Genomic DNA, 25,822 nt, shown 5'->3' on the forward strand with positions numbered 1-25,822 from the left:
ACAATTACTGGAACAAGTTAAATCCTGAAATAGATATAAGGTGCTCCTTCACAAGCATTCAACCGAGGTTTGAAGATCTTTGAAAATGTATTCAAGTACAAGGTTCTCATTAAAACTGTATGACTTGCATTTAAAATTTAAAAGACTTAACATATGCATTGATATTTTTTTTTAGGAATAAGTTAAAATGTCAATTATTTTCAAAAAGTTATAAATATATTTTAATTTGGTCAATAAAAATTATTAAAAACACTTGATTATTAATTAAATTTTCCTTGGATCGAAAAGTACTTTTGTTTATCTTTATTATTAAAAAATAAATAAAAAATTTGTAAGTTAAAAAAAATCATCATCGTAGGATTGAAGATTTTTTAAAAATACGATCTAAAATAAAGCAATGAAAAAATTTTGACTTTTTTTTGGGTCGCGACATGAACATATTTCTCAAATTTGGGTAGCGGCTTAAAAAGGTTAAGAACCACTGGACTACAGCATCCTTCCGAATTTTTCAAGTAGGATCACAATTGCTCTTCTTAAATAAAATAGCTGCCTTTTTAGGAAAATGCAGAGAAATTGGGATAATATTCATTCAGCTTGTTTATAAGATATAGCGACATTTTTTTGAAGCCAAATATTACAAATGTTATGCGTTCAATGTTAACAATCCTCTATTTAATCTATAAATGCCGTCGGCATCTGATGGTTATTTTCAAGGAAATATAACAGAATCTTTTTTTTTTTTTCTTGTGGATCACTCGTTGAGGAAAGTTGATAATCTAAATAATTCGATTTGAATGTTCAATGATCAGTCTTCTTTTCAATATTTCTGAATAAGCTGACTATTTAAGAACATCAAGCTTACAAAACCTATTAAAAATCATCCATTTAATGTCAGTTTCAATATGAATTGATCTACAGGATTAGATTTTAAATTGGATTGCTAGTAACATGTTGAGTAGTGAATCATAATTTCATTCGGAAGAATGCGTTATATTTATCTTTATTATTCTTTTCTTAAATGACAGTTGACAATTTCTTCAACCCAATCACTCTGGTTCTGCAGACTTTTAAGAGCAATGAAGTGCTTGAATTATCTTTCATTCCTTTTCTTATTCCCTGGTATTTTCAAGAAATTTGAATTCGACAAGCCGTTGTATGTTTAAAAGAAAAGTAATAACTATCAAAGAAATTGGAATCTTTTTTAGATTATAAAATCAGCATCCCATCCTTTCTATCATTTGTATAATGGCGGCCAGTTGCAGATTTTGTTCCGGGATTTATTTAACGTTTCATGTTACGATATTTGTGTTTAAGATTTCATGGTATGCGTCGATACCTAGCCAATTTATGCTAGATGTTTTATGAAATGTAGTTCAAGTGCTCTCGAGAGATTGCTGGAATCTTTTGTCCCCTTCTATTTCAATGTGAATAATTTTTTTTGCACTATATTCCAACGCTAAAAATATTTCTATCGATTAAAAATATTGGATATATATATATATATATATATATATATATATATATATATATATATATATATATATATATATATATATATATATATATATATATATATATATATATATACAAAAGTATTAGAATCAAGTTAATAGGAAAAACAAAAATCAAATAAAAATTAAACCAAAAAAATTATTAAAAAAATTAAAAAAAAGAATCCGGCCTGAAGACTTTTTCAAGGGTCACCCTCAGGCAGGGATTCAAATAAAGGGATTTTTTCTGTGAGGACATACAGACATTGTCTAATAATGATTCCTCGTGACCCGAAAATCCCCTGAAATTATGCTCAAGAGATATACCATTTTAACAGAAAGGAAATACAAAATAACAAATTAGAAAAAAATAACCACGACAAACGAAAAGGCCTTTCGTTTTTAATTTTAATTTTAATTTTAATGCTGTTTTTGTTATTTTTGTTATTGTATTTTTACTTTGTTGTGGTTATTTTTTTCTAATTTGTTATTTTGTATTTCCTTTCTGTTAAAATGGTATATCTCTTGAGCATAATTTCAGGGGATTTTCGGGTCACGAGGAATCATTATTAGACAATGTCTGTATGTCCTCACAGAAAAAATCCCTTTATTTGAATCCCTGCCTGAGGGTGACCCTTGAAAAAGTCTTCAGGCCGGATTCTTTTTTGTAATTTTTTTAATAATTTTTTTGGTTTAATTTTTATTTGATTTTTGTTTTTCCTATTAACTTGATTCTAATACTTTTGTATCAATTCATCTGTGTTTTAGAAGTAGCTGCAATTGCGCTCTCTAAATACTATGAAGTTCCTTTTTGGTTTTAGTTTAAATAGGTAATAAATTTTAGTTGCGATTTCGAAACTGTTTTGTTTCGTTTTCATTTTAGTTTCGTTTTCAAACTTTTTCTTACTTTAGATTGGTTATATATATATATATATATATATATATATATATATATATATATATATATATATATATATATATATATATATATATATATATATATATATATATATATATATATATATATATATATATATATATATATATATATATATATATATATATATATATATATATATAATCCAATCCTTTCTATTTATATATTGGAACAACACACGCATTTATTCGTTGTAAAATAATTATTGCCATTGCTAACGTACGTCGCCGATTGAAATGGGTTCTTCAGCACTGCACCCAAGGTTTCAATTGGCAGTTTTTAGCTAAGTCATGACGTGTTGAACTATTCCATTTTTTCAGTGCATTTTATATGGCCTCGCACGAAATGTAATTGCAAAAGCAAGAAATGAATTTCATACGGAAAAATAATGTATTGCATTTTGCTGTTTAATTCACAGTACAAAAAGTTACAGAAATGTCTCGAGGATAATATGAAAATGATTTAATCATTTCACATGGGCAGATAGTAAATATATTAAATGCTTTATGAACTTCTAAATACCATTTGATTGGCTAATTGAGTAAGGTTACAATATGCAACTGGTAATTCATTTTATTGTTTTAAAACAAATTCTTATTGTAATTTAGTTTGGAAAGCTTACATCTGTTGTATAAAATGACTAAAGAGGTTTCTATGTATTTAACTAAAAAAAAAATGTCACAAATATTGGCCTGATGAAGCTCATTTCTTTTCGTCTGAAAGACCACTGACTGTGCATGGATTCTGGAGCTACAACCCTTTATTTTCCAGATAAATTGCAAAATAAAATTTCGACAGAAGACCTTAAGAAATCTATTCATAAAACCTTATGAACCGATTCTGAAAGAAATTTGAACCATGTAGAATAATACTCCATGCTCATTGAGCAAATATAATTTAACCATTTTTAGGGCCGTGGGAAGTATGCTTCGCACCAAATTTATCAATTTTTGTATGAAATTATGTAAGTTGGCATCAGTTCTGACAATTTTTTTTTAAAAAGACAGAAACTTAGATGATTTAGCTCTTTATCTCACACAAAATGATGTGTTTTGATTTGTTATTTAATTATTAATTAACAAAATTGATTAATTAATAAAATTAAATTTATCTAATAAGCTAAATGAATCCCTTTTCTTATTCTAATTTCAAGCCTAAAAATTGTTTAACATAATATGACAATTAAAAAAATGGCCCTTTAAAGGGTTAAATTAATACCCTCTTTTGTTGTGATGAATTGCAGTGCATCGAAGTAAGTTAGCATGATTTAATAAATTATGGCTGATAGCCGAAGGCAACTTGTTGTTTTAAAGATTTGAGAATTCTGGTGTTAAAATATTTCCATTAAAACTTGAACTGTTACAAGCAAAAAAATCTCATTAATTAAATTAACGTGAGAGAGTATTCTCAAATATATATACAATACGGCACGCTGTCCCCCCTCCGGTTAGGGCCCTTTTGTTGTTGTTGCAAAGTGAAAAAATTGCAATGTGTATTTTACTCTTGATCAATTGCATAAACAGTGTAATAATGAAATTTAAAAAAAAATGCTGCAGTGATATACAGTGTAATTACAGTGATATAAAGAAAAATGTCTGTCAGAATTTAGACATTTATTTCATTAATTTAATTATTTCGCCATGATTTTTAAATAAATCATTGAAATCTTTAAATTTCTAAACAAAAATATCACAACATGAAATGGAAAGAAAACTTTTCTCTAAAACTTATAATTTAAAAAATTTAAATAAAATGGAAAAAATTGTGATCGAAAAATGAATTTCAATAGCGGTAACCTGTGCAAACTGCAGGACGGTTGACACTCTGACCACAAGGCTAAATAAGAGTCCAACAAGATCGCAGTTTAAATCCACTTACTTCGTCTTAATGTGTACTTTCTCTAATAGTGTGTATCCCTGCATAAAAGCGATGTGTATATCAGAGCAAAAAAGTCTGCGCATGCTCAAAGTGTCCGACAGAATTCCGACATTTGGTTCCTTATTTCGTTGTACTTTCCCGGTATTTTAAATAAATGATTGAAAACTTTACATTTCTGGACAGAAATATCAAAAAATGAAAATAAAAATAGACTTTGATCTGAAATTTATAATTTAAAAGAAATTAAAATTAAATTTTAAAAATTGTGATTGAAAAATGAGTTTCAAGAGTGTGAATCGAACCGGCATAAAATGGAGGTTTGCTGAACACTCTGACCACAAGCCTAAATACGAGTCTAACAGCAACGCAATTTAAATCCACTTACTTTGTCTTTTGTATATACAGTCACGCAAAAAGTATTGGGACACTTGGCATGAATAACTTCAAAGCTATTTATAAAACTATTTTTCACATTAAAATAAAAATAAAGAGAATCAAGAAAAATTTTAACATTTGGTGAACTGTTTGTAAGGAAAATTTAATTGGTATTTTAGAATTATAATTTGATCTAGCTTTTCAAATATAATTCAAAAGAAAATAGGAGTCAATAAAGCATTGGGACACTTTTGAAATGAGAAATTTAACAAATAGCACATCAATAAGATTGAATTTATTGCCACTTTTTTTAGACTATAATTTTAAACTTAAAAGTTTCAACAAATAAGATTACTTATAGAAAAAAGTGGAGAAATGATAATATGTCGGTTGATGAGCGAAATCTTGTAATAAGTCACTGGAAAAATGAAAAATCAATTCGGAGTATAGGACATATCTTGAAATTGTGTAACTTTACTGTTTTTAACATTATTCAAGGTTCAAGAAAACAACTAGTGTTGAAAACAAGCAAAGATAAGGGCTTCCAAGGACATTTAATGAAAGTGAAGAGAGGTGAATTAGGAAACAAGTTCCCTTTAATCCAAAAACTAGTGCAGTAAAATTGACTCTGCAATGTAAAAGTAAGTTCGGAAATTCTGTAAATCTTGAAACTGTTTTAAGAAAACATAAATAGCATGGTAATGTACCAGAAAGAAAGCCCTCCATCAGCAAAGCGAATCGAAAAGCTGGGCTCACATTTTCTAAAAGCAAAGCCAAAACAGCCAAAAGAATTTTGGCAATTTTTGTTGATGAAAGCAAATATAACACTTTCGGATCGGACGGCAAACAGAAAATTTGGCGGAAACCAGATACATCAATGCATGTCAAAAATTTACGGCCTACTGTCAAGTATGGAGGTGGCTATCAAATAGTCTGGGGTTGTATGGCAAGCACTGTTGCCAGGAACTTACATTTTATTGATGACATCCTGACATTCTCAAGCGAAATTTAAAGCAGAGTGCAAGCAAGCAGCGAATTTCAAGACAGACCAAGATAATGACCCGAAACATATATATAAGTTATGCTGATATTTACAATCTATTGGTGTTCTATCACTGTCCTAGTGTTATTAAGACTCGTGCACAAAGTGAAGACCTTAATCCCATTGAGAATGTGTTGGGATTATTTGCAGCAAAAATTATATGAATATCAAATTTCTAACAAGCAGCATTTAAGAAAACATTTGGTCGAAGTGAGGACCAAAATGGATGGATCATTTTGCAAAAAATTGGTCCAACCCATGTCAAGTAGACTATGAGAGTCCATAAAAAGTAAAGGCTATCCATCAAGATATTAAATTTTAAGTTTGCATTGTTTTTCTTAATTTATTGGGAAGTGTTCCAATATTTTTTGAGCACGTGTTTTTACTTGATTTCTTTTATTTTTAATTATAGCAACAATTGCATTAATATGTGAGTTTTGTTTGAATTATTATGATTTGTATATATAAAAATAATATTTACTTCTTTGTTTTGATTTCATTTGTACATTTTAAGTAAAATATTATGATAAAATCTGTGAATTTATAGTGTGTCCCAATACTTTTTCGACAGACTATATTTTATAATAGTGCGTATACCTGCATAAAAACAAAGTGTATATCAGAACGAATAAGTCTGCGCATGCCCAAAATGTCTGAGAGAATTTAAACATTTACATTTAATTCTCGTGAAAGAAATGAAACGAGAAAGTGGGATCTTTTCATTTAGGTGTAAGGTCATAGTATTAGGTAATTGAATCTTTTTGAAACGTATGAATTATTTATTTAAAGTTGTAAAACTCACTTGGTAAACAAATAATCATCAAAATATATCAGAGATACAAACAAATTACGATAATTTTTATTTGAAAATGCTTATGTTCAGATGATGAATATTGATTTTTCACTTTCCTGACCAGCAGGATTAAAGCCGATTATTCACAAGCACTCCGCGCCATTCTGATTTTTTTCTCTAATTAATGAACTAATTAATAGTCAATCACTCTCGAAAACTCTGCGCAAACTTCACTTCAGTCCCGTTGGTGAACATCTTGCCAGAAAACAGGGCAGGTCCTCGTATCTCTCCCGCATTAATCCAATTGGATTAAGGAAATATTGAAGCGGAATGAATATCAGTCCAAACCTGATTAGTTTTTCGCGACGGCATTCCATCGGCTTTAAAGAGTTGTAGCTATTTTAAGGCTGAATGAAGAGGAAAATGAAGTGGCGAATCTTCGCATTTGACATTGTACCACCAATCGCAGATGAAGAGTTCCTGATTGAAGACGGTTCCGTTTGGACAGAGAAAGCTGTGCTTCTGCCGTTCGGTATCGCAGTTGTGAAACACCTGTTGAAAGACAATATTTAAATAAATACGATTTTTAAAATGCATTTTCATCATTAGAGAAAGGTTAATGCATTCATTTTAGTTTTTAGTTTATAATTAGTTTTTAAAGAGTTGTCATTATTACAGAACTTACAGTTCAAATTTTCCATCAATTCACTGTACGTAGTGCAATGGATATGGATTCAAAATTTATTTTAATTGATCTGTTTATTGATGTTTAAGGTTTAAAAATAATAAAATATATATTGCCACAGAAAAGTCGCTTTTTGAGTTAAATAGTTTTTAAGTGTAGAATATTTCGAACTAATACATCAGGAAAATTCTATCATAAAATTTCATCGTTACAAACATGAAACAAATGAAATTAAATGGAATATGTAAAGATGTAAAATGAACCCTTTGCACTCGGACTCACCATTCAAGACGTTTTGACGTTTGGTTTATTTAAGTTTGATTATTAAAAGTACTTGCAGAGTAGCAAGAAGATGCAAATTAAACAAACGGGATAATTCAACTTAAAACAATAATATAAGTTTATCTTTCGGAGCAATAAACAAGTCTTTGTACTAGATGAATCGAATAACTTTTCCGAGTGCAAAGGGTTAATTCTTACTGGAGATGTCATTGCTGATTATTTATAAAATCTGAACATGTATAAGTTATGTTATTTGCATACAAAAACACTTAAATCTCTTTATTTTATTTTCTTTATAACGAATGGTTTTATTTTCTTGTTTTCCCTTTTCCTGAATGAAACATTAAAAATAAATTTCAACGAGTAGTTTTATTTAATATCTATTTATATAATAATTTATTTAATATATAGTGGTAGCTAAATTTCCAGTTTCGAACATAAAATTTTTTCACAATCATTGCCAGATTAATGCAGCAACTTTTTTTAACGTTTATTAACTTTTGAGATTGTTTTGGAATTTTTTCCTAGGCGCTTGCAAAGTATTTCTATAGTAACTTTGAACAGTTTCCAAATTAATTTATTAATTAACATATATCTATAAAGTCTATATTGTATCAATAAACAAAAAAAAAAACATTAAAAATTATATTCTCTTTAACTATTTTGTGGATATTACTCATTAATAAGGCTCATTATAAGTAAATATTACTCATTATAAGTAAATGAATAAGGCTGCTTTCTATTGTGGAGATAAATTTATTGTTCTCAACCGCCATTACATGTATATCAAACCAACAAAATACTATAAGATTAAATTATATACTTTGCCCCATTAGTTAAAAATTAACGGATTGTTTAACAATGACCCTGATAAGTTTTAAGAATTTATTCAAGGAAATCTTAGAAGTCACGATATTTAAATATTGATGTACATAGATTTTTTTAATCAAAATAAAAAAAAAAATCTGCTACGACAAGAAGTTGAAGACTTCAGAATTTATGCGGTAAAAAAGAAACAATTGAAAAAATCAATCATGCTTTGTATTATGGTGAATTAACAAAATAAAGGGCAATATCGTTGTAGCTGTTTAAAATATATTACGGGCCTGTTTCTTTATGCATCCTATTTATATAGAGAGATGATTTCTCTTTATATATAGGAACGTTCACGAGAAAAGAATGCGCTTCTTACACTTTCACGATATGAAAAGCAAAGATTATTGCTGATGGGCATAGATAAACTTATTCGTTAGTGGCGGCATTCTTTACTGGCACATTAATTTTAAAGTATCATATAATTGCAATATAGTGCAATTTTGACAGAAATAACTTGTATTAAAAAATAAGAAGCTACGAGAAGGGATAAAAATTTAATCAAAAGTAATCTCAAAGTGCTCAAATGATTCTTGTTTACCAGCTCGAAAGATTTACCCAGAGTAAAATTTATCACCTCACCATGGAATACGATATTTTTGTTGAAGTTTCCCGATTTTTCATTTTGATATCCTTTTATCAATTTTTTCACAAATTTTCTATTATAAACATTAAGATTCATATTTCTTTGTAATTGACAATCTATAAACTAAGATCATTTGTGTTCCCTCCATTGCAACACTAATGTTGCAAACCTCTTACTGGTCCCATCCCTCTCTATTCGAAACTGACACTTCATCCAGAATAATTGAACCGTGTGGTTCTGTAAAAGAATATTCTTACCTGGCAATCTGCTTCTTCGTCGGCATAAAATCCAGGCAACTGAAACTCCTTGCAGTCAAAATTCGTTAAAGGAATCTCGTAATAGGTTGGATAGTCTGTTCCAGGCTGGCCTGGAATACTGTAATTGTCACCCATATCAAAATCTTCTGCACTCGTAGATTTTGTGTTTGCAAATGATTTCTTCAAATACGGTTTCTTTGCCTCCGATTTCTTCCGATGAGCTTTTTCATCATTATTCTGATGCACTGTATAGGATGCAGATGAGGAGGATGAAATAGGGTGGAAAGAAGAATTTCCTTGCTTTTGAATGCCTCCGTCATGAAGAAATGCAAAACTGTCTTGTGAATACACTTCTGTAACGTCTCCGAACAGATCTTCCTCATAATGCAAATCCTTGTCTGAATATCCGATGCCAGGTCTTTCTTTCTTTAAACCTGTTAAGTGAAAATCATTATTATACTCATCGGAATAGCTCACGGTTGTTGTGGATTTGTCTACTGTTTGATGAGTAGATTCTACAAGTTTCGTGGAAGGCACAGAAAGTAACTTGTTTGGAAGAACAGGCGAGACTTGAGAAGAATATTCTGGAGAGAGAACAGTTGCATCTCTAGGAGAACTCTGGGGGACATTTCTGAAGAAACTAGTTGCTGTAAAAGGTGCTGAAGCTGGTCGCTTTGTCGTAACCATAGTTGATGTTTTCAAAACTGGATATCTCTTCTTCTCTTCTTCCTTTTGTGGAGAATCAACTTCCGGATTTCGTAACAAAACAACGGGCTGGTCTTGCAGGCTTCCATTTATGCCGTTTACTTTGTAAACTGAAGCATCTTGTAAATTTACTTTCAGGGCAAATGAAAGAGGCCTTCTGGTGGCTGCTTTGTTGCTTGATTTCTTAATAGCGTTATCGTCTTTCCTATTCGAAAGCTGCGAATATTCTTGCTTATGATGGTTGAGTTCTCTTTTATTAGTAAAATCAGGAACATGTGAATTTCTGATTAAAGTTGTTGGTCTTCTTACACTTTCTTGACCTCTCTCAGCATTGTTTTGTGGTTTAAAATGAATCATACCCGCCTCTATAACTTTAGAATAAGGATAGCGTTGATTGTTGCCATCCCAGTTTGTTCTGTAATACACATCTCTGTTTGGAAAATGAGATAGATGGTCTCTTAATGCAGATATCTGCTTATTTTTTGTTTCCTTTTCTCTTTCATTGCTTTGCTCGATTTTTTGCAATTTTGAAGTTTGAACTGATAATATTTCTGAATTTAATCTGGAAGTTGGGAAATTCCGATTTTGAGACATATGAAAGCTATAATTCTCCCGTTTTGGAGAACTGTGCCCTGTTTCTGGATCACGTGGTACAAAACCATAAGTGAGTTGAGGACTCGAAAACTTGCGTTCCACTTCTTTGCGGGGAGGAAATAAACTGGACGAACGTGGCCTGGGGTTAGGGAGCGTCACAATTATAGGATCAGGATTAGTATTTGTTGAGAAACCTTTTATATTCTTTTTCTTGGATGCAGAAAAAGAATGTACTGCAGCATCAGAATGGTGTGAATGATAGAATTCTCGTCCAGGAGAAGTTTGTAAGAGCAGCGGATGGATTTCTGAGAGTGCCTCGGTTAAGTCTCTCATCATCTGGTCATCTTCGAAAATTGAAGAGAGGTGCGCGGGATCAATACGAATAATCTGAAAAGGTTTTAAATCTTGATGAATTGGAAAATTAAATTTTTTTAGAAAAATTTTCAAAAAAAAAAAATTGTATAGAAATAATATAAACAGTTTTATGAAACTTATTTTACTGGTGTGTTAAAAGTGTAGAATTTTTTATTTTAATTATTTCAACTTTTTAATCTTCAGTTTATAATTTAATTTTATAAATATTTGTAATCTCGGAATAAATTTTCTTAATTTCACAATTAAATAGGTGTACTTACAAGCAATCAAATTTAAATGTATTAATCGAATAACTGCTAAATAAGATATGAAGATATTGAAATGTACAATGTCATAGAGAATATGTAAGTGTGCAAAACTTCAAAACATTTATACATCAGGAAATGAAAAAAGAATCGATTACAAAATTCATTCTTTACAGTATTTGAAACAGTACAGGTTAAATAAAAGTATACAAAAAAATTTTATTCACAAAAATTTGCTTTTCAGAATTATTGAAAACTAGCCGCCTTTCGCGACCAGCCGGTTCGCCAATCTTAATGTTCGTTTAAATTTTAATAATTAAATATTTTACGCAATTCCTACTTTAATAGATTCTTCATCAAAATATTTTAAAACTACAAGTTTTGATAGTCATATAATTCATTCATAATATTATAAAGGCCTTCAGTCATAACGTAATATGTATTTCTCTAATTTTCTGTTAGCTCTCGTAGAATTTATGCTTTAATTTAAAGTGGAAAAGATTAATCTGCAATTAATATACTAATATTTTTTACTGAAACAAAATATTTTTTTGTAATATGATTACTGAAAACAGTCACTGAGCGTTTAAACTTTATGGGCACTAAAGAATATCTTTCTTAATTTATGTTATATCTCAAGAATTTGTCAACAAAATTTTCTACAGGTTCATCATGAACAGATCGATTAATTAACAATGTTTAATTTAAAATGCATCAAACACTAAGAAAATAAAATGAATCGTTTAAAATAATCGGTCGAAAACAGATTTAAAAAAACTACTTAAAAAACGACGTACTTAAAACTATAAGCATACACAAAAAATATATAACTAACATAAATACAATTTAATTACAAAAGCATGCAACTAATCTAAAAATAATTTAAATCACGCCCGCATCCATTGTCAACAATCAGAACACAATGCGCATGCGTGAATTTTCAACGCCAGTTACGGTAACGCAAATGCGTGAATTTTTCTACGCCAGTTAGAGTAACGCTATGCAGATTAGAAATTTTTAATTTCCTTTATTCTGTATTATTATAATTCAAAAGTACTTGAGAATGAATCAGAGAGATTGATTAATTAACAATGTTTAATTTTAAATTCATCAAACATTTAGAAAATAAACAGAATCGTTTGAAATAATCGGCCGAAAAATATTAACCCTAGCCTCATTACTGTTCGGGGAAAAAAAACCGAAGCCTTACTCATTTTCCATTGGAGAAAATGAAAAGATTTTTTGGCAGGTAAGTTAGTTTTTAATTAATAATTCAAATTCTAATTAAAAATTCAAAAAAAGGGACCCCAGGTGCACATTCTCGACCTCCAAGGTATACATGTACCAAATTTGGTAGCTGTAGGTCAAATGATCTTTTCTGTGGAGCGCCAACACACACACACACATTGAGCTTTATATATAAGTACAGATATAGATATAGATAAATGCTTTATTCAATAATTAATGAAAACTGCATCACATCAGCTAAACAACAGTGGAAATAACTTTTTTTAAAGTCTACATTATTAAAAGCATTTATGCAAATATTTTCATTTAAAAAAAGTTGATCATCTCTTTTCTAATAAATTCTTAAAACAGACTGATGCAATAATTCTGAAACCAATTATGAGTATTTCTACCATCTAGAAAATTATATTTCAAAACACGTTCACTGCGTTCGTGCGTTTGCTATGAAATCTAGATCATAAACTTGTGGTAAATGAAAATATATTCGAAATCTTGTCCTTCAAGAATGTTAAGAATAAATTTTAGAAATTTCATAAAACTATTGATATTCTTAGCAAAATATGTATCCTTATGAAGAAGTTTTTTAAAACTAATGATATCTCATTAATCTATACTACTATTATAAATGTGAAAGTTTGGATGGATGGATGTTTGTTAGTCAATCACGCCAGAACGGCTGAACGGAATTGGATGAAATTTAGCACAGAGATGGATTATAGTCTGGAATAGGACATAGGCTACTATTTGTTCAGGTTAATTGAGTGGTTAATTTTTTATTAATTAAAAACTAACTTTCCCGCCAAAAGTCTTCATTTCCCTGCCGCCAAATGAGTAGGGCTTCATTTGTTTTTTTCCCATGCTAAAGAGGCTAGGCTTAATATGATTTCGATCGATTATTTCAAATGATTCTGTTCATTTTCTTAATGTTTGATGCATTTACAATTAAACTTTGTTAATTAATCGATCTTTCAGATTCATTCTGAAGTACTTTTGAATTAAAATAAAACAGAATAAAGGAAATAAAAAAATTCTAATCTGCATAGCGTTACCCCAACTGGCGTAGAAAAACTCACGCATTTGCGTTACGCCAACTGGCGTTGAAAATTCACGCATGCGCAGTGTGTTCTGATTGTTGACAACTTTATTTTCACTTTAATTAAAAGGTTAAAAATTATTTGTAGGTTAATATAAATAATAAAGAATGGTTGTGTGAGAGGACAGTGCTGTCGCCAAATAACGAGTGAGTCAATAAAATGAACAAAAAAAAATATAGAAACATGATAGTCGGAAATTAAAACTATACACATCCACAGAAACTGTGAAGACTAATGACTATAGTATAATGCCTACCCCGTTGAATCTCTCAACTCCTCAGAGTCAACAGGTGCATCTTCGCATAAGCTGGAGCTTAAATTTGGCATTTCAGCTCTGCTGATGCGAAATCTTGATGCACAAAGAATGTGCAACGGCACCAGGCTTCATATCAGAGAGTTTGGGAGTAATATTATAAAAGCTACCATTATTACAAGAGCTGCTAAAGGAGACAGCGTTTTAATTAACCGCATACCTGTTATTCCAAACAACTTGCCATTTTGTTTCAAGAGGTTGTAATTTCCCTTAAAATTGGCTTTTACAATGACGATCAACAAATCCCAGGGCCAAACCAGGGCTTAACGTTGCATACATTATGGTATTAGAATAAAAATAAATGTTGAAATTTTCCCGTAGGCCTTTCTCAATCAGTTACAAGTTTCTTGATTATATCATATCAGACTGCTTTCAACAGCACCATAATGATACGGTTTGATAACATTTTACATTTTGATCAGACCGTCACTTCTCATACATGCACATCAAAATTTCCACATGAACGGAGTCGCAAGTAATAGCTAGTATTTTATAAATGTCAGTATATTTTTGAGAAATTTGTCAAAAGAAAATGCATTGAAAATTTAAATACAAATGGGTAAAATGCAAAAGTTTCCATTCTGATGGGAATCGTATTCTCTAACAATCCTGCTTCTAAAAAAGTAAAATAAAGACTTTGGAATCACTTAATATTTTTTTAAATATTGCTTACCCTTTTTATTTATTTATTTGATTTTAGAAGAAAAAGAATGTTTTTTTAAAAATCAGCTTGCTCCATTTTTGTCCCTCAAAAATTCCAAAGAGACTATCCTTAAAATTTGAAAACATTTATTTCAAGGAAATGACAAACATTTAATAAAAACGAAGCGAACTTATCTTTTATATCAACTCCTAGATTACTGTTACATAAATATGTCTCATTCATCATATGAAATCGATCCATGCACTTTTATACGAGAGGAAATTTTGAATCATACTACTAAATATATGTAGCATTTCATTTTTTTAAGTATTGCACGTTGGTTTTAATAATTTCACTTTATTTAGCAATTGAACATTTTTCTGTCATTTATAATTAACCATTTCCACGTAAAATGATATTCCATTGATTATTCTGTTTCTCAGTTTATATTATATAGAACTCAAGCGGCTTGACCAAATTTGCAGATAAAGATCGAAGTGTGAAATATACAAACAAATAATAATGAGAACTCCAAGAGTTTTCAAAAGATTTTTCCGAATATTAAAAATGTATTATATAAAAGCAACGAATGAAATTTTTATTGTGTGAAAAATATCCATTAAAAATTGTAATGCTTTATTACGGAGCTAAACTCCACAACTGTACTCTCCCCAGAATGGTAGAAAATCACAATTTATTCGAGAAATCGCTCTGTCTGAAATTTGGGTTTTCTTCTACTAGTTTATGAATTTCAATTGACTCATTTTACAGTGCCATAGCACTTTTTATTTCTTAAAAAAAGTGTTGACTGAACACAAACACTTTCATTTGGTATATAAGAGAAAAACGCATTTACTTACTGGCAGCTTTTCGCATGATGTTCCTTTCGGAAAAAAGATTCCTGAAAATAACGTTAAATGTATTTAAAAAATAATAATAATTTTCTAACAAGCATGTTATTTTTATTCCATACAGAACAAAACACAGTATCGTAAACCCGTATCAGTAACTATTATTGGTGTGATGAGTAAGGCACTGGAATTGTATTAAAAACCAGGAGATTTAACAGAAATAAGTATTGGCAGAATTTCCAATAATCTAAAACAAAAACAAAAAAAAATCATGATAATAATAATATGACTATATTTTCTACTTTGTAATAGTAGAGAAAAAGGATTTGGAGTAATATTAGAAGAACGATATTATGAATTTTTAAATAATCTAGGTTTTGGTGCTTATCGCATTTGTTATCAGGTGAAAAGATAAACTAATACAAAATAACTTGATTAATAGTTACAAAGAAAGAAAGAAAAATTGTAAAGGCAATTGATGGATGCACCTGAATGTAAAGAAACTGCGTCAGTGAATATGTTCGAGGTACGAACAGTTTTCACTGATAGGTCCTAGGGTTGGTTTGCCTATTGAAGAACGACTCTTTTCGGTCACTCTTGTTCGAAAAATTCTGAGGTGGTTTCTTCATTTGTTATGGGGATGCGTACCATAATGAGGTGCATGCCAATCCCACCAGGGATGCAGTCCGAAAAGCTGAATGCTTCAAGATGAAAAATAATGCCTTCTCCTATCTCATGAGTGGACGAATGTCTTGCGTACAGGAATGCGAGTCAACCATTAATAAGAATGGGGAAAAAACCTGCGAGCGTTTGACTTATCGTCATCTAAGAATTTCATCTGGCCTATCGATTCAATCCATCAGAATGCACTCGAAATATTTCTGCTAAACTAACCGAAATCCTTCTGTTCTTGACTCCCAATATTTTAACTACTTTTGTGAGTTATTTACTTCTAACGATGAAACACATTAACATAAAGTACATTTCTGGACTGGATTCCTTTATTTGCTCCCTGGAAGATTCTATGACAAAGAGAAATTTCATTTTAACATCACAGCTAATAATATATGCTTTTTATTCTTGCTTGTTATAGATTAATATTTTTAATATTATTAAATTTTACGAATTATCATGATTTTTTCTATCTAGAGAGTTTTATTATATTTATAAAACACACGCATGCACACACAAAAAATGAGAATGTAAGGCCGTGAAATTCGTTTCTTATGCAATTTTACTTATAAAATGTGTATTTATGTAACTTTTCAAAACCAACTTTTTAAAATTCATGGATTTTCATTGTTAATTCTTGAAATTCCTAATAACTGTATATTCAATTCGAAATCATTATAGACGTTATTGTGTGGAAAAAGTGGTAAAGGAAAATATGATTACGGAATATTTATCAATTAATAAACATAAAAACATTAATAAAAATTTTCTTAATCTATATTGTTATATAAAAATAAAATTATAATTATGTAATATAAATTATTATAAAAAGAACTTAAATTAGTTTTACTGAGATAGGAAATATTTCTTACCCAGCAAAAAGACTCCACGGAAAAAGAAATGGAAGAATATGTTCATTCTAGAATTTGCCTTCATATGTTTCGAAACAACTGAAACTAAACAATCAAATATTAACAATTATAATTTTTAGAAAGAAGTAATTTTTTTAATGAAATCTTAAGAGCACAAAACCCACGATATAAATACCTTGAAGCAGATTAGAATTTTAATAATATTTATAATCAGTGTTACTTTTCATAAAGGTTCCAAAAAAGAAAAAAATTTTCTTGTGATTTTGATTGTGATTTAGTTTTTTAAGAGTACTAGAAAATTCTTCCCCTTGCAGAGATGTTATCTAATAATATCTCGGATGTGATAGTTATAGATTGATTAACGAAAGTTGCAGTAGAAAATCTCATACACACTGGCAGAGTGCTTAAGAAATAAAAAAAAAAATCATTGTTTGCAATAACTTTAATCAGACATAAAATAGCATAAGGAGCGTCAATCCACAATGTTCACGGACTAATCAAAGGCAATCACTAAAATCAGATTGGAATAAGGAGCCAACAGAAAAAAAAATGCCATGTCGAATACAAAATAATAATAAAAAAAATCATCTGAAAGAAAATATTAGCCATAACGCACCGTTTAATCTGTGGAGAGATAATATAACGAATTAGCTTAAATATGAATATAATGTATCAGCATAAACATAAAGCAATAAAAATTGCAAACTTCAGTTCGTTCAGACTTTGCCTTTGCTATAATCTAGCACAAAAACTGTAAATAAAATTGAAGTTTACGTCCTGTAATTAATTTTATTCGCGCTTAACTTTAATCACATCTCGATAAATCTACCGTTTTAAGCATTAAAAAAGAAAGCTCTCTGAATTACTTGACGACATGACCCAGATAAAGGGGATAGGAATGTTATTGACTCCGCACATTACAAATGGCTGCAGGCTATGATATATACCAATTGTTTTCAACGTCTCTCACTTTTGTGATTTTATTTCGCCTTTCTTATTTTTGGTTTTTAAAAAATGTTTTCCTACTTTCTACTATGCTAACAAAAGCGTATTTAAAACATACCTTTCTGACATTCTTTTTTACCTTTTAGTTTTTAAAATATTTTATAATTCATTATTATAAATATAATAGAAACTTAATTTTTTTTCTTCTATTCGGTGCAGATGATGATCTTCGTGCGGTATCATGATTTAACTCCTTGAGGGACTTCACAAGAATCTCGCCGCGCGTCTCGAAAATGTGCGTGGTTGAACACTCCACTAACACGAGACAAGAAGGAAAAAAAATCGAAATTTTTGAGAGAAGCTTCATTTTTAGTCATTAAATTTGTGTGCCACATCGTGTGACACACAAATTCAAGAGGGATTTTATGTCTTTAAATCTGTGTGTCACATTTATGTGTGTGCTAATCACACCAAAAAAGTACTTTTATTTATTTTGTTTTAGCTTTAAAACGCAAAGGCGACTTTTACGAATGCCAATCAGCAAAACTTACTACGAACTTTCGAGTCAACTAAGAAGATTAGAAATCCTTCTCTTACAATCACTACAGACACAAAGCAATTAAATAATGAAAACAGTTAAAAAAGAATTTAATTTAAATTTGGCATAGAATTAATCCAAATAACTTTGAATTATAGACGGTATTTTAAAATTATTTCAATAAAAAAAACCCATGGGACCAAAGGAAAATTCGAATAATCTAGGGAACGAATTTAAAGTCAAATCATACTGTAATTAGAATCCTCTGAATAGTTTCTTGGAAATGAAAAAAACTCCTTTATAATTTTTAAGAATCTGAGAAAGGTAGTAACTGCAGCATTTTTGTTTTCTCATTTTAAATAAATAAAACGCTTTCTCCTTTTCGTATCCAGAACAAAGATATCCCCCGTGCCTTTCCTTATTAAGCCACTCGTTGAGACATGCATGACATGTCATCTTCATTTGTTCTTCAGTGAGCTCATAATTTGTGTTGATTCTGTGCAGTCTAGTTAATTCTGTTATTATAGAATACTCATTTAGTATATGCAAATTTGTCTTCATTTTTTCATATTGGTGCATCAAGTTTATGATTCGAAAATATGCTATATCCGTAGACAATAACAAACATTTTTGTTAAAAATTACTTTAGCTATATTTGACTGCATTTTTAGGTTCAGTATAGAATTCTGCGAAACATCACGAATTTTTAATCAATTGATTTCTCTATAGTTTGTCTGCAGCCTCGTTACCGTTTGCCGACGCATCGCATTCATCACGAAATCGATGCGTTACTGAATCAGGAAATTGAAGAGATTTTTTTTAATCATCGAATGATGTTATAAGTATAAAATATAATACAATTTTTGAATTTCAGAATAAAATGGGGAATTCTACGAATGTGAGTAATACGTTCACACGAAGCAGAATAAATTGTTCTCGGAGTATCAACTATATTTTTGCCGATTTCACCGAGTCAAAAAAGTTTTTCTTTCACAGAATAATACGCTTCAATGAAATGACACTAAATATCAAGTAAATATACCAATATGAGCAAAACAAGATTGTACATGTAACAATGATTCGTAGAGAAATGTAATAAATGTTCAGAATAAAGTATTAAATTTGATTATTGCTTCAAAACTCGCTTACTTATCTGACCGAATCGGGAAAAATCTTCCGGGGCAGCGGATCCCATCTCGAGTCGCCATCAATTATAGGGAAAAGAACAACTGCCAAATTTTTAAAGATAATATGGTTTGAAAAGATACTTTTCCAACGCAACAGTTCTTTCTTGAAAATATAAATTAAGATCATGATGTTGTTCTAAATTCTCTTGCCCAAAGTTATATCTTTTTATTCTAATACTGAACTGTAAAACCTTCTGGTGTAGAAATTTAATTTTCCACTTCTTTTATCACGATTTTGAATATCCTTTGCATTCAAACGAGGTTAAATAGATCTGGAAGGCTGTTCTAAAATTTGATCGCGTCTACTTTTTAGGTTATGAAATTTTGTTATCAACTTATTTTCCAGTTCATTTTCAATGAAGCATATGAATGTTTGATATAGATGTAATGAGATTGGCATCCATGAAAATGATGCTATCGCGTTTTTGCTGGAGAGTAAAAATAAATAACGGAAATTGAACAGATGAAAAATAAAACAAACACACCCTGGATGAGATAATTGGCCACATACATACTCTTCTTTTAAAGCAATACATTATTAACAACACAGTTACTTTTTTTGAAGGCAAGTTTTGCCAGTTATGTTTGTAATTAATTTCATTAACAATTGTTCACTTATCATAAGGTTACAATGAAACTTTGAATGGACGATTCAACTATTTAAAAAGATTTTTATTTCTTTTGGAACTATATAACAATCCTAAACTGAAGATCACATGACTACAACTGTGTCGCATGCTTTTTATAGTAATTCATTCACTTCGAAACTTCTCTACACTTCTTTGTTTTCCTATTTCTTATCACTATTAAATCACGATTATTAATACGAATAGATTTCTCTTGAATACTATCCGCCTCAGATATTTTGTTAAAGATTGTAGCTCTAAGCGAATTCGAACAGTTACGGTACAGATAGGAGAAGAGTAAGCTTGTTGGTCCTGAATTTCTTTAGGCCCGAAGAAAGCAGTCCGAACGTTATGTTCTTCATAGTCAATCAATAACTGCAGGATTCGTTCAATAAAAGAAATACTTTTCTTGGCATAAATAAATAAAAATATATTTATGTTGATATTAATGAATTTATATTAACATAAATATAAATTGCTTACGAATAAATATTATTTTCTGATAATCTATTCAAAAGGCTAAAAAAAAAAGAGTTAGTTTAATGCTAAATACTGAAGTGTTGTAATGTATTAATGAAGAAAAAAATGCAGATTTAACATCAAACCGTTTTCAAACCATCGTAATTCAAGCGGGTTTTTTTATATTCTTTAAAATATATTTCTTTTTTCTTTCTGAAAGTACTAATTTATTTTAATCCGTTTTATAATTAAAAAAATATTTTTGACCTAATTTTGAATGTAAAAGAAGAACGTCCCGAAAAAGAAATTTTTTTTACAGCGTATTTTCTCAGTGAAAAAAACCCATTCTGACTTATTCTGAAAATTTGCAAGTTTATTTTGCGACACAAAAGATGCAGAACTTCAATTCATCCTTCACGACAAGTTGAACAATACTGTCAAACCGTCAATGTGGCCTCTAAAAATATCACTAAACTTAAGGAGCCTCGAGAAACAATCTGAATAGAACATAATTTTTACTGAAACGAAGAATAAAATGCAAACAATTCATTTCTACATTCAGTAATTTGATTATTTATACTAATTAGCATAAAGTTTTAATAATTTTTACGCGCAGAAACGATGATAATGAGGGATTTTGACTTTCACGTTACGTTACGTGCCTTTTCATTCGCCAAACGCTAAAAAGTCAATGGACTGCATTGCACAACCTGCTTTGGTTAGAAAAATAAAAGCAGATAAGCAGAGTTGGATTTATCTCCCCCGTCATTCTATTAATAGTTCAAAATTTAGTGGCTGAAATGCGCCGTTCACTTTCTGCAAACAAGTTGCGTTTTCTCTTCGTTTTATTTAGTACTATCCCTCTTTGACAATTATCTGTCTTATTTCGGACTGAGGTTATTTCGGACTTTTAAGGTGACCGACTATGTTCAAAATAAGACTTTTGAAAACTTCGATTTTTTTAAAAAATATTTTCTTATTATTTTTAGAGCCAATGTCAAACATAAATACGAAAATGATGAAAAAAAATTTTTTATATTTTTTGAGAAGCAATGGAATATGCAGTAAGTTTTAATGAAATTTGGCGATGATCCAAATTGCGATGTCGAAATCGCAAAGTTCTTCTGCGTACAAGCCATAAAGAGATCTATAAAATGATTCAAAAAATTAGAAAAATTTTGAAGTGTAAATAAATTAGAGGAAAAATTGTTTGTAACTATGCACTGCTTTCAATTATTTATGACTGAATTTTGATTTAAATACCTATAAATGAATCTAACTGAAAATTTTTTGTTTCATTTCATTGTCTGTATTATTCGAAACCAATACTGTAATTTTGATGCAATTTGGATTTGAGTTATCGTGTTAATGGTGAGAATTTTGAGAAAATTGTAGTTCGTTTGATTGAAAAATAGGATTCGTATGATCACAGGGTTTAAAATTTTTTTTATCTTTCTTTTTCTTATCTCGTAAGCCTTATTTATTTTATTGGGAAAATGCTTTTTTCATCGCCTTTTTTCCTTTTGAGGCATAATGTCTTTAGGAATTCCTTATTGTCAATGAATGCCAACCCATTCAACATATTACTTCCAAATTGCAAATCTAAACTAATGTAGGTTTATAACTGTAATTAAACTAAAGCACACATATCAATAACTCTGTCTACACTGATTTTAACTCTATAAACATCATTAAAATATTCATTTGTATTTTGCTCTTCTTATTATTGACTCTCCCACAGTAATCCCTGATCTCACAATTTATTAAAATTATGTTATAGAGTGTCTTTCCATCCTATTCTTGAATGACTCGTCGAACGCTTGGCTCGTTGCACCAAACATCAACATCTTTTGGGCATGGGTAGTGCAATAGTGAAGAAACATTGCAAAAATAGCATTTTGAATATCATGTCATTTATCTTTGCTGCTGTGTAGTCATTTAGCAATTTATCAGGGTAGCGATCAATCAGTTTTCATTTTCCACTTTGTCCTTTTCTACATTCTTCTAGTTTTCGAAAGAGAGCCCCCATCTTTTGTAGAAATTTTGTTTGAAATATAAATCTAATTTCTGTGGTATTGGGCTTAAAAAACAAAATAATAACAACAGTATATGGTGGTAATATAAACCCCATATCCACGTATTAGATTTCCCTGAATTCCAAAAACATATTTTTCGCATTATGTCTATTTGCCCGCCCATCCCTGACGATGACTCAAAAACGATTTGAGCTGGATGGATGAAATTTGGCATATGATCTTAACACCGAGATTTCTTTCAAATTGTGAGAAAAATTATTCAGAGGCGGTCTGTGTCCGACTGTTCGGATAAGACGATAGAAACAAAACAGAAAGAACTCGATAGATAAAATTCCGTCCACAGATTAGATGGCAGTACAGACACATTCAATTTTGAGCTCAATCCAGTCAAAGGTGGAACGGCTGTCTGTACTTTCAGAAGCGAAATGGGTTAAACTTATCAAATATGGTATGTGAATTTGGTGGCTGAAATTGGAGCTCTGTGCCAAACTTTGGTTTCAATCAGTTAGGAATAAAAAACGCTTCTAAGATACAAATTCGATTTTTGGGTACTATTAACCGCATGCCTGACCTAAGGGTCATAATTTTTTCCCGTTGGGGGGGGGGGAATGTGCGAGAAATGCTTTGGACACAATTGTTTAAAAACAAATTCAGCTAAATGAAGGATGATGATGTCGTGTCCGTGTTACAACGGAAAGAGGGGTGCAGTAGCTTCTGAAAGTAAAGTCCCCCTGAGCACCCGGGGGCAGAGGTCTGACTTCTAGTTCATATGAAGATGACACTCTCACATTCGCTTGCACAGTGGTGCATTCTTTTTACAGTGGGGCTCTTTCACACACCTCACAGATAGAGCAGGGGTGAAGAACAACCCTGCCCGGACCAGGGACGCCCAGATCACGGGGAAGAAGCGCGACCCAGGACGTCGGCAGCTAAATGAATGAAATTTGGTATAGGGTCCTAAGTTAAAATTGCAGATCTGTATGAAATTTTAAACGAAAATCTGCCTGTCCATCTGTGAACACTCTAACAAAAAATAATATAATAAATGTAATTTAGCATGTCATTTTATTATTCTAACTGGCCGCTTTCTTCGGTTAGCTGACTCGCCCGTATTATTTATTACTCGCACTCAGTTACGTTACAGAAGTTAAAAAGGCGAAACTTTTTGAAATATCGGCTGTCGTTGATGTGCTCCGAACGCATATTAATAATTTGAAATTGCAGCTACAACTTCGATGAAATAATTCCCAACTGAAATTTCTAGCTGTAACGGCTGCCATTTTTCATAGCTGATAGATAAAATGGAAGAATAAAAAGATTGTCTATTATAAGTCAAGAAAAATGCTTTAGAAAATAAATTTTTAGAAAATATTTTTGGATGAAGCAATTAGTTCCAAAATCAAAATTAAAATGCAGATGCATTTAATATGAAATAGATTAAATAGAGCACCTTCGGATAAATCAATTCAAATTTTTGCAAAGTTTGACAGTTGATAAATCAAGTAAAATGCTGATAGAATCGTAAATGCATGCAACTATTTGAAATACGTTTTAATATGAAGTAAAAAGGCATAAAAATAAAAAAAGAGGTTTTTATTTTTTTGAAATAGAAAGGTACAACAACTCTATAACTCGAAGTAATATCATACAGTTTCTAAAAATGATTGGTATGTTAAAAAACGTTTTTACATTTACATTTTTAAAATAAAGTTTTGCACACATTTGTAAAAAAAAAATACATTTATCGAGTAGAAAAATCTATTTGATTTATTTTTTTAATTTAATGTGCCATCAATTATTTCATTCTATTTGTGATATTTTTTTCGATTCTGTTTGAAGATTGATTTACTGCACATAAACTGAAGCAAAATTAAATATTTGATAAAATTCCCCAGCAAAATTGAATAGCCTTAAATATAATATTTATGAAAAAAATTACTTCCTGAATTTTAAACTGCACAAAAAATACTTTAAACGCAACATGGTCTAAAATTGTTTAAAAAATTGTTAAAAAAATTAAAGTAATCTTAATCTAATTAATTAAAAATTAAAAATTTCTAGCAAAAAAATGTTTAGCTGTAGGGAATTGCATTTCAATATCAGAATCAGAAAAAAGGGGGGAAGACAACATCAAATTCTTCAGCCTTCATTTTTTAAGGAGGAATATTTCCTAACTCTGAAATGAGTCTGTGTGCTACCTAGCACATGATTATTTCATTTTTCTTTAAATTAGATTAAATACTTTTCAGAAATTATCATCAAATAAGATTTCTCACTTTAAAGCTGTAAAAAAAATTGGTTCTTGTGAAAAAAAAAATTTAAACTTACTGATGAAAAACTGATCAATATCGCAATTCAACTTAATTGTTAAATAATAATTTAAAGAAATGGAGGGTGGAAGGGAATGTCTCCAAACTGCACATTTTTAGCATACAAAGTATAATTGCCAAATTTGGATTCTTATCAAGAATATTTGAAAAGTACACGAAATGCTGATTTTCTGTGCAAAGGAGTCTTGGCATATTTTTTTTCCTTTATTATACTTCCTTATTATACTTTTTTTCCTTTATTATACTTTTTTTTCCATATTTATACTTAGCATATTTCAAGCATTGTAGGCTTGATTTTTTAGAGCAAGACTTGACTTTTTCATTATAGACGATAAAAATCTGCTTTCATCTTATCTTTCATCTGATTTCTTTCGAACGGAAATAAGTGAAAAATTGAATGAAGATGATTAAATTTTCCAATGAAAATAAATGAATTTGACAACAGTTCATCAAGAAGACAAATAGTTTAATACAGAAAATTCTGGATTGGAGATAACTTACTACGGAAAAGAAACCGGGATGGGAGGAAAACGTTCCTACCTCTTTTGATCTGGATGCTCCGGACGGCCGTCTGCACAGAACGAGTCTTTCCCCTGGAGATCCCTTTCGGTTATACCTTCCACAATTAGGCTATGGAAGGAAAAAATCAAGGTCACTGAATGTCGGTCAGTCGGTCCCAACCGCTCGTCCTACGAAGTGCTTCATTATGACATTGGAAACAAAAGAAAGCTGTTCTATCTTCTGATCACGACACATTTTGCAGTTCTTTATACCACAGAACATGGATCATTCGAAATTTTCTCAGGCTGCTTAAAAAAATATCATCCCTCATTCGAATCCATTTTGAAGACATCGCTATTATTCTTATTTATTCTTTTAATTTTTGATTAA

General features: G+C 30.3%; 1 protein-coding gene across 1 annotated transcript; it reads right to left on the reverse strand.

The window, feature by feature from the left end:
- Positions 1-6,491: 6,491 nt before the first annotated feature.
- LOC129975919 (uncharacterized) lies at positions 6,492-25,518 on the reverse strand. Its single transcript, XM_056089206.1, has 5 exons — positions 25,472-25,518; positions 16,811-16,894; positions 15,276-15,316; positions 9,199-10,884; positions 6,492-7,067 (listed from the first exon to the last, which is right to left on the reverse strand). Exons 2-5 carry the CDS (start codon positions 16,872-16,874, stop codon positions 6,912-6,914), a joined length of 1,947 nt encoding a protein of 648 aa, XP_055945181.1. The 5' UTR covers positions 16,875-16,894; positions 25,472-25,518; the 3' UTR covers positions 6,492-6,911.
- Between the last annotated feature and the right edge of the window lie 304 nt (positions 25,519-25,822).

Source organism: Argiope bruennichi, chromosome 7 (assembly GCF_947563725.1).
Source record: "Argiope bruennichi chromosome 7, qqArgBrue1.1, whole genome shotgun sequence".
NCBI lineage: Eukaryota > Metazoa > Arthropoda > Arachnida > Araneae > Araneidae > Argiope > Argiope bruennichi.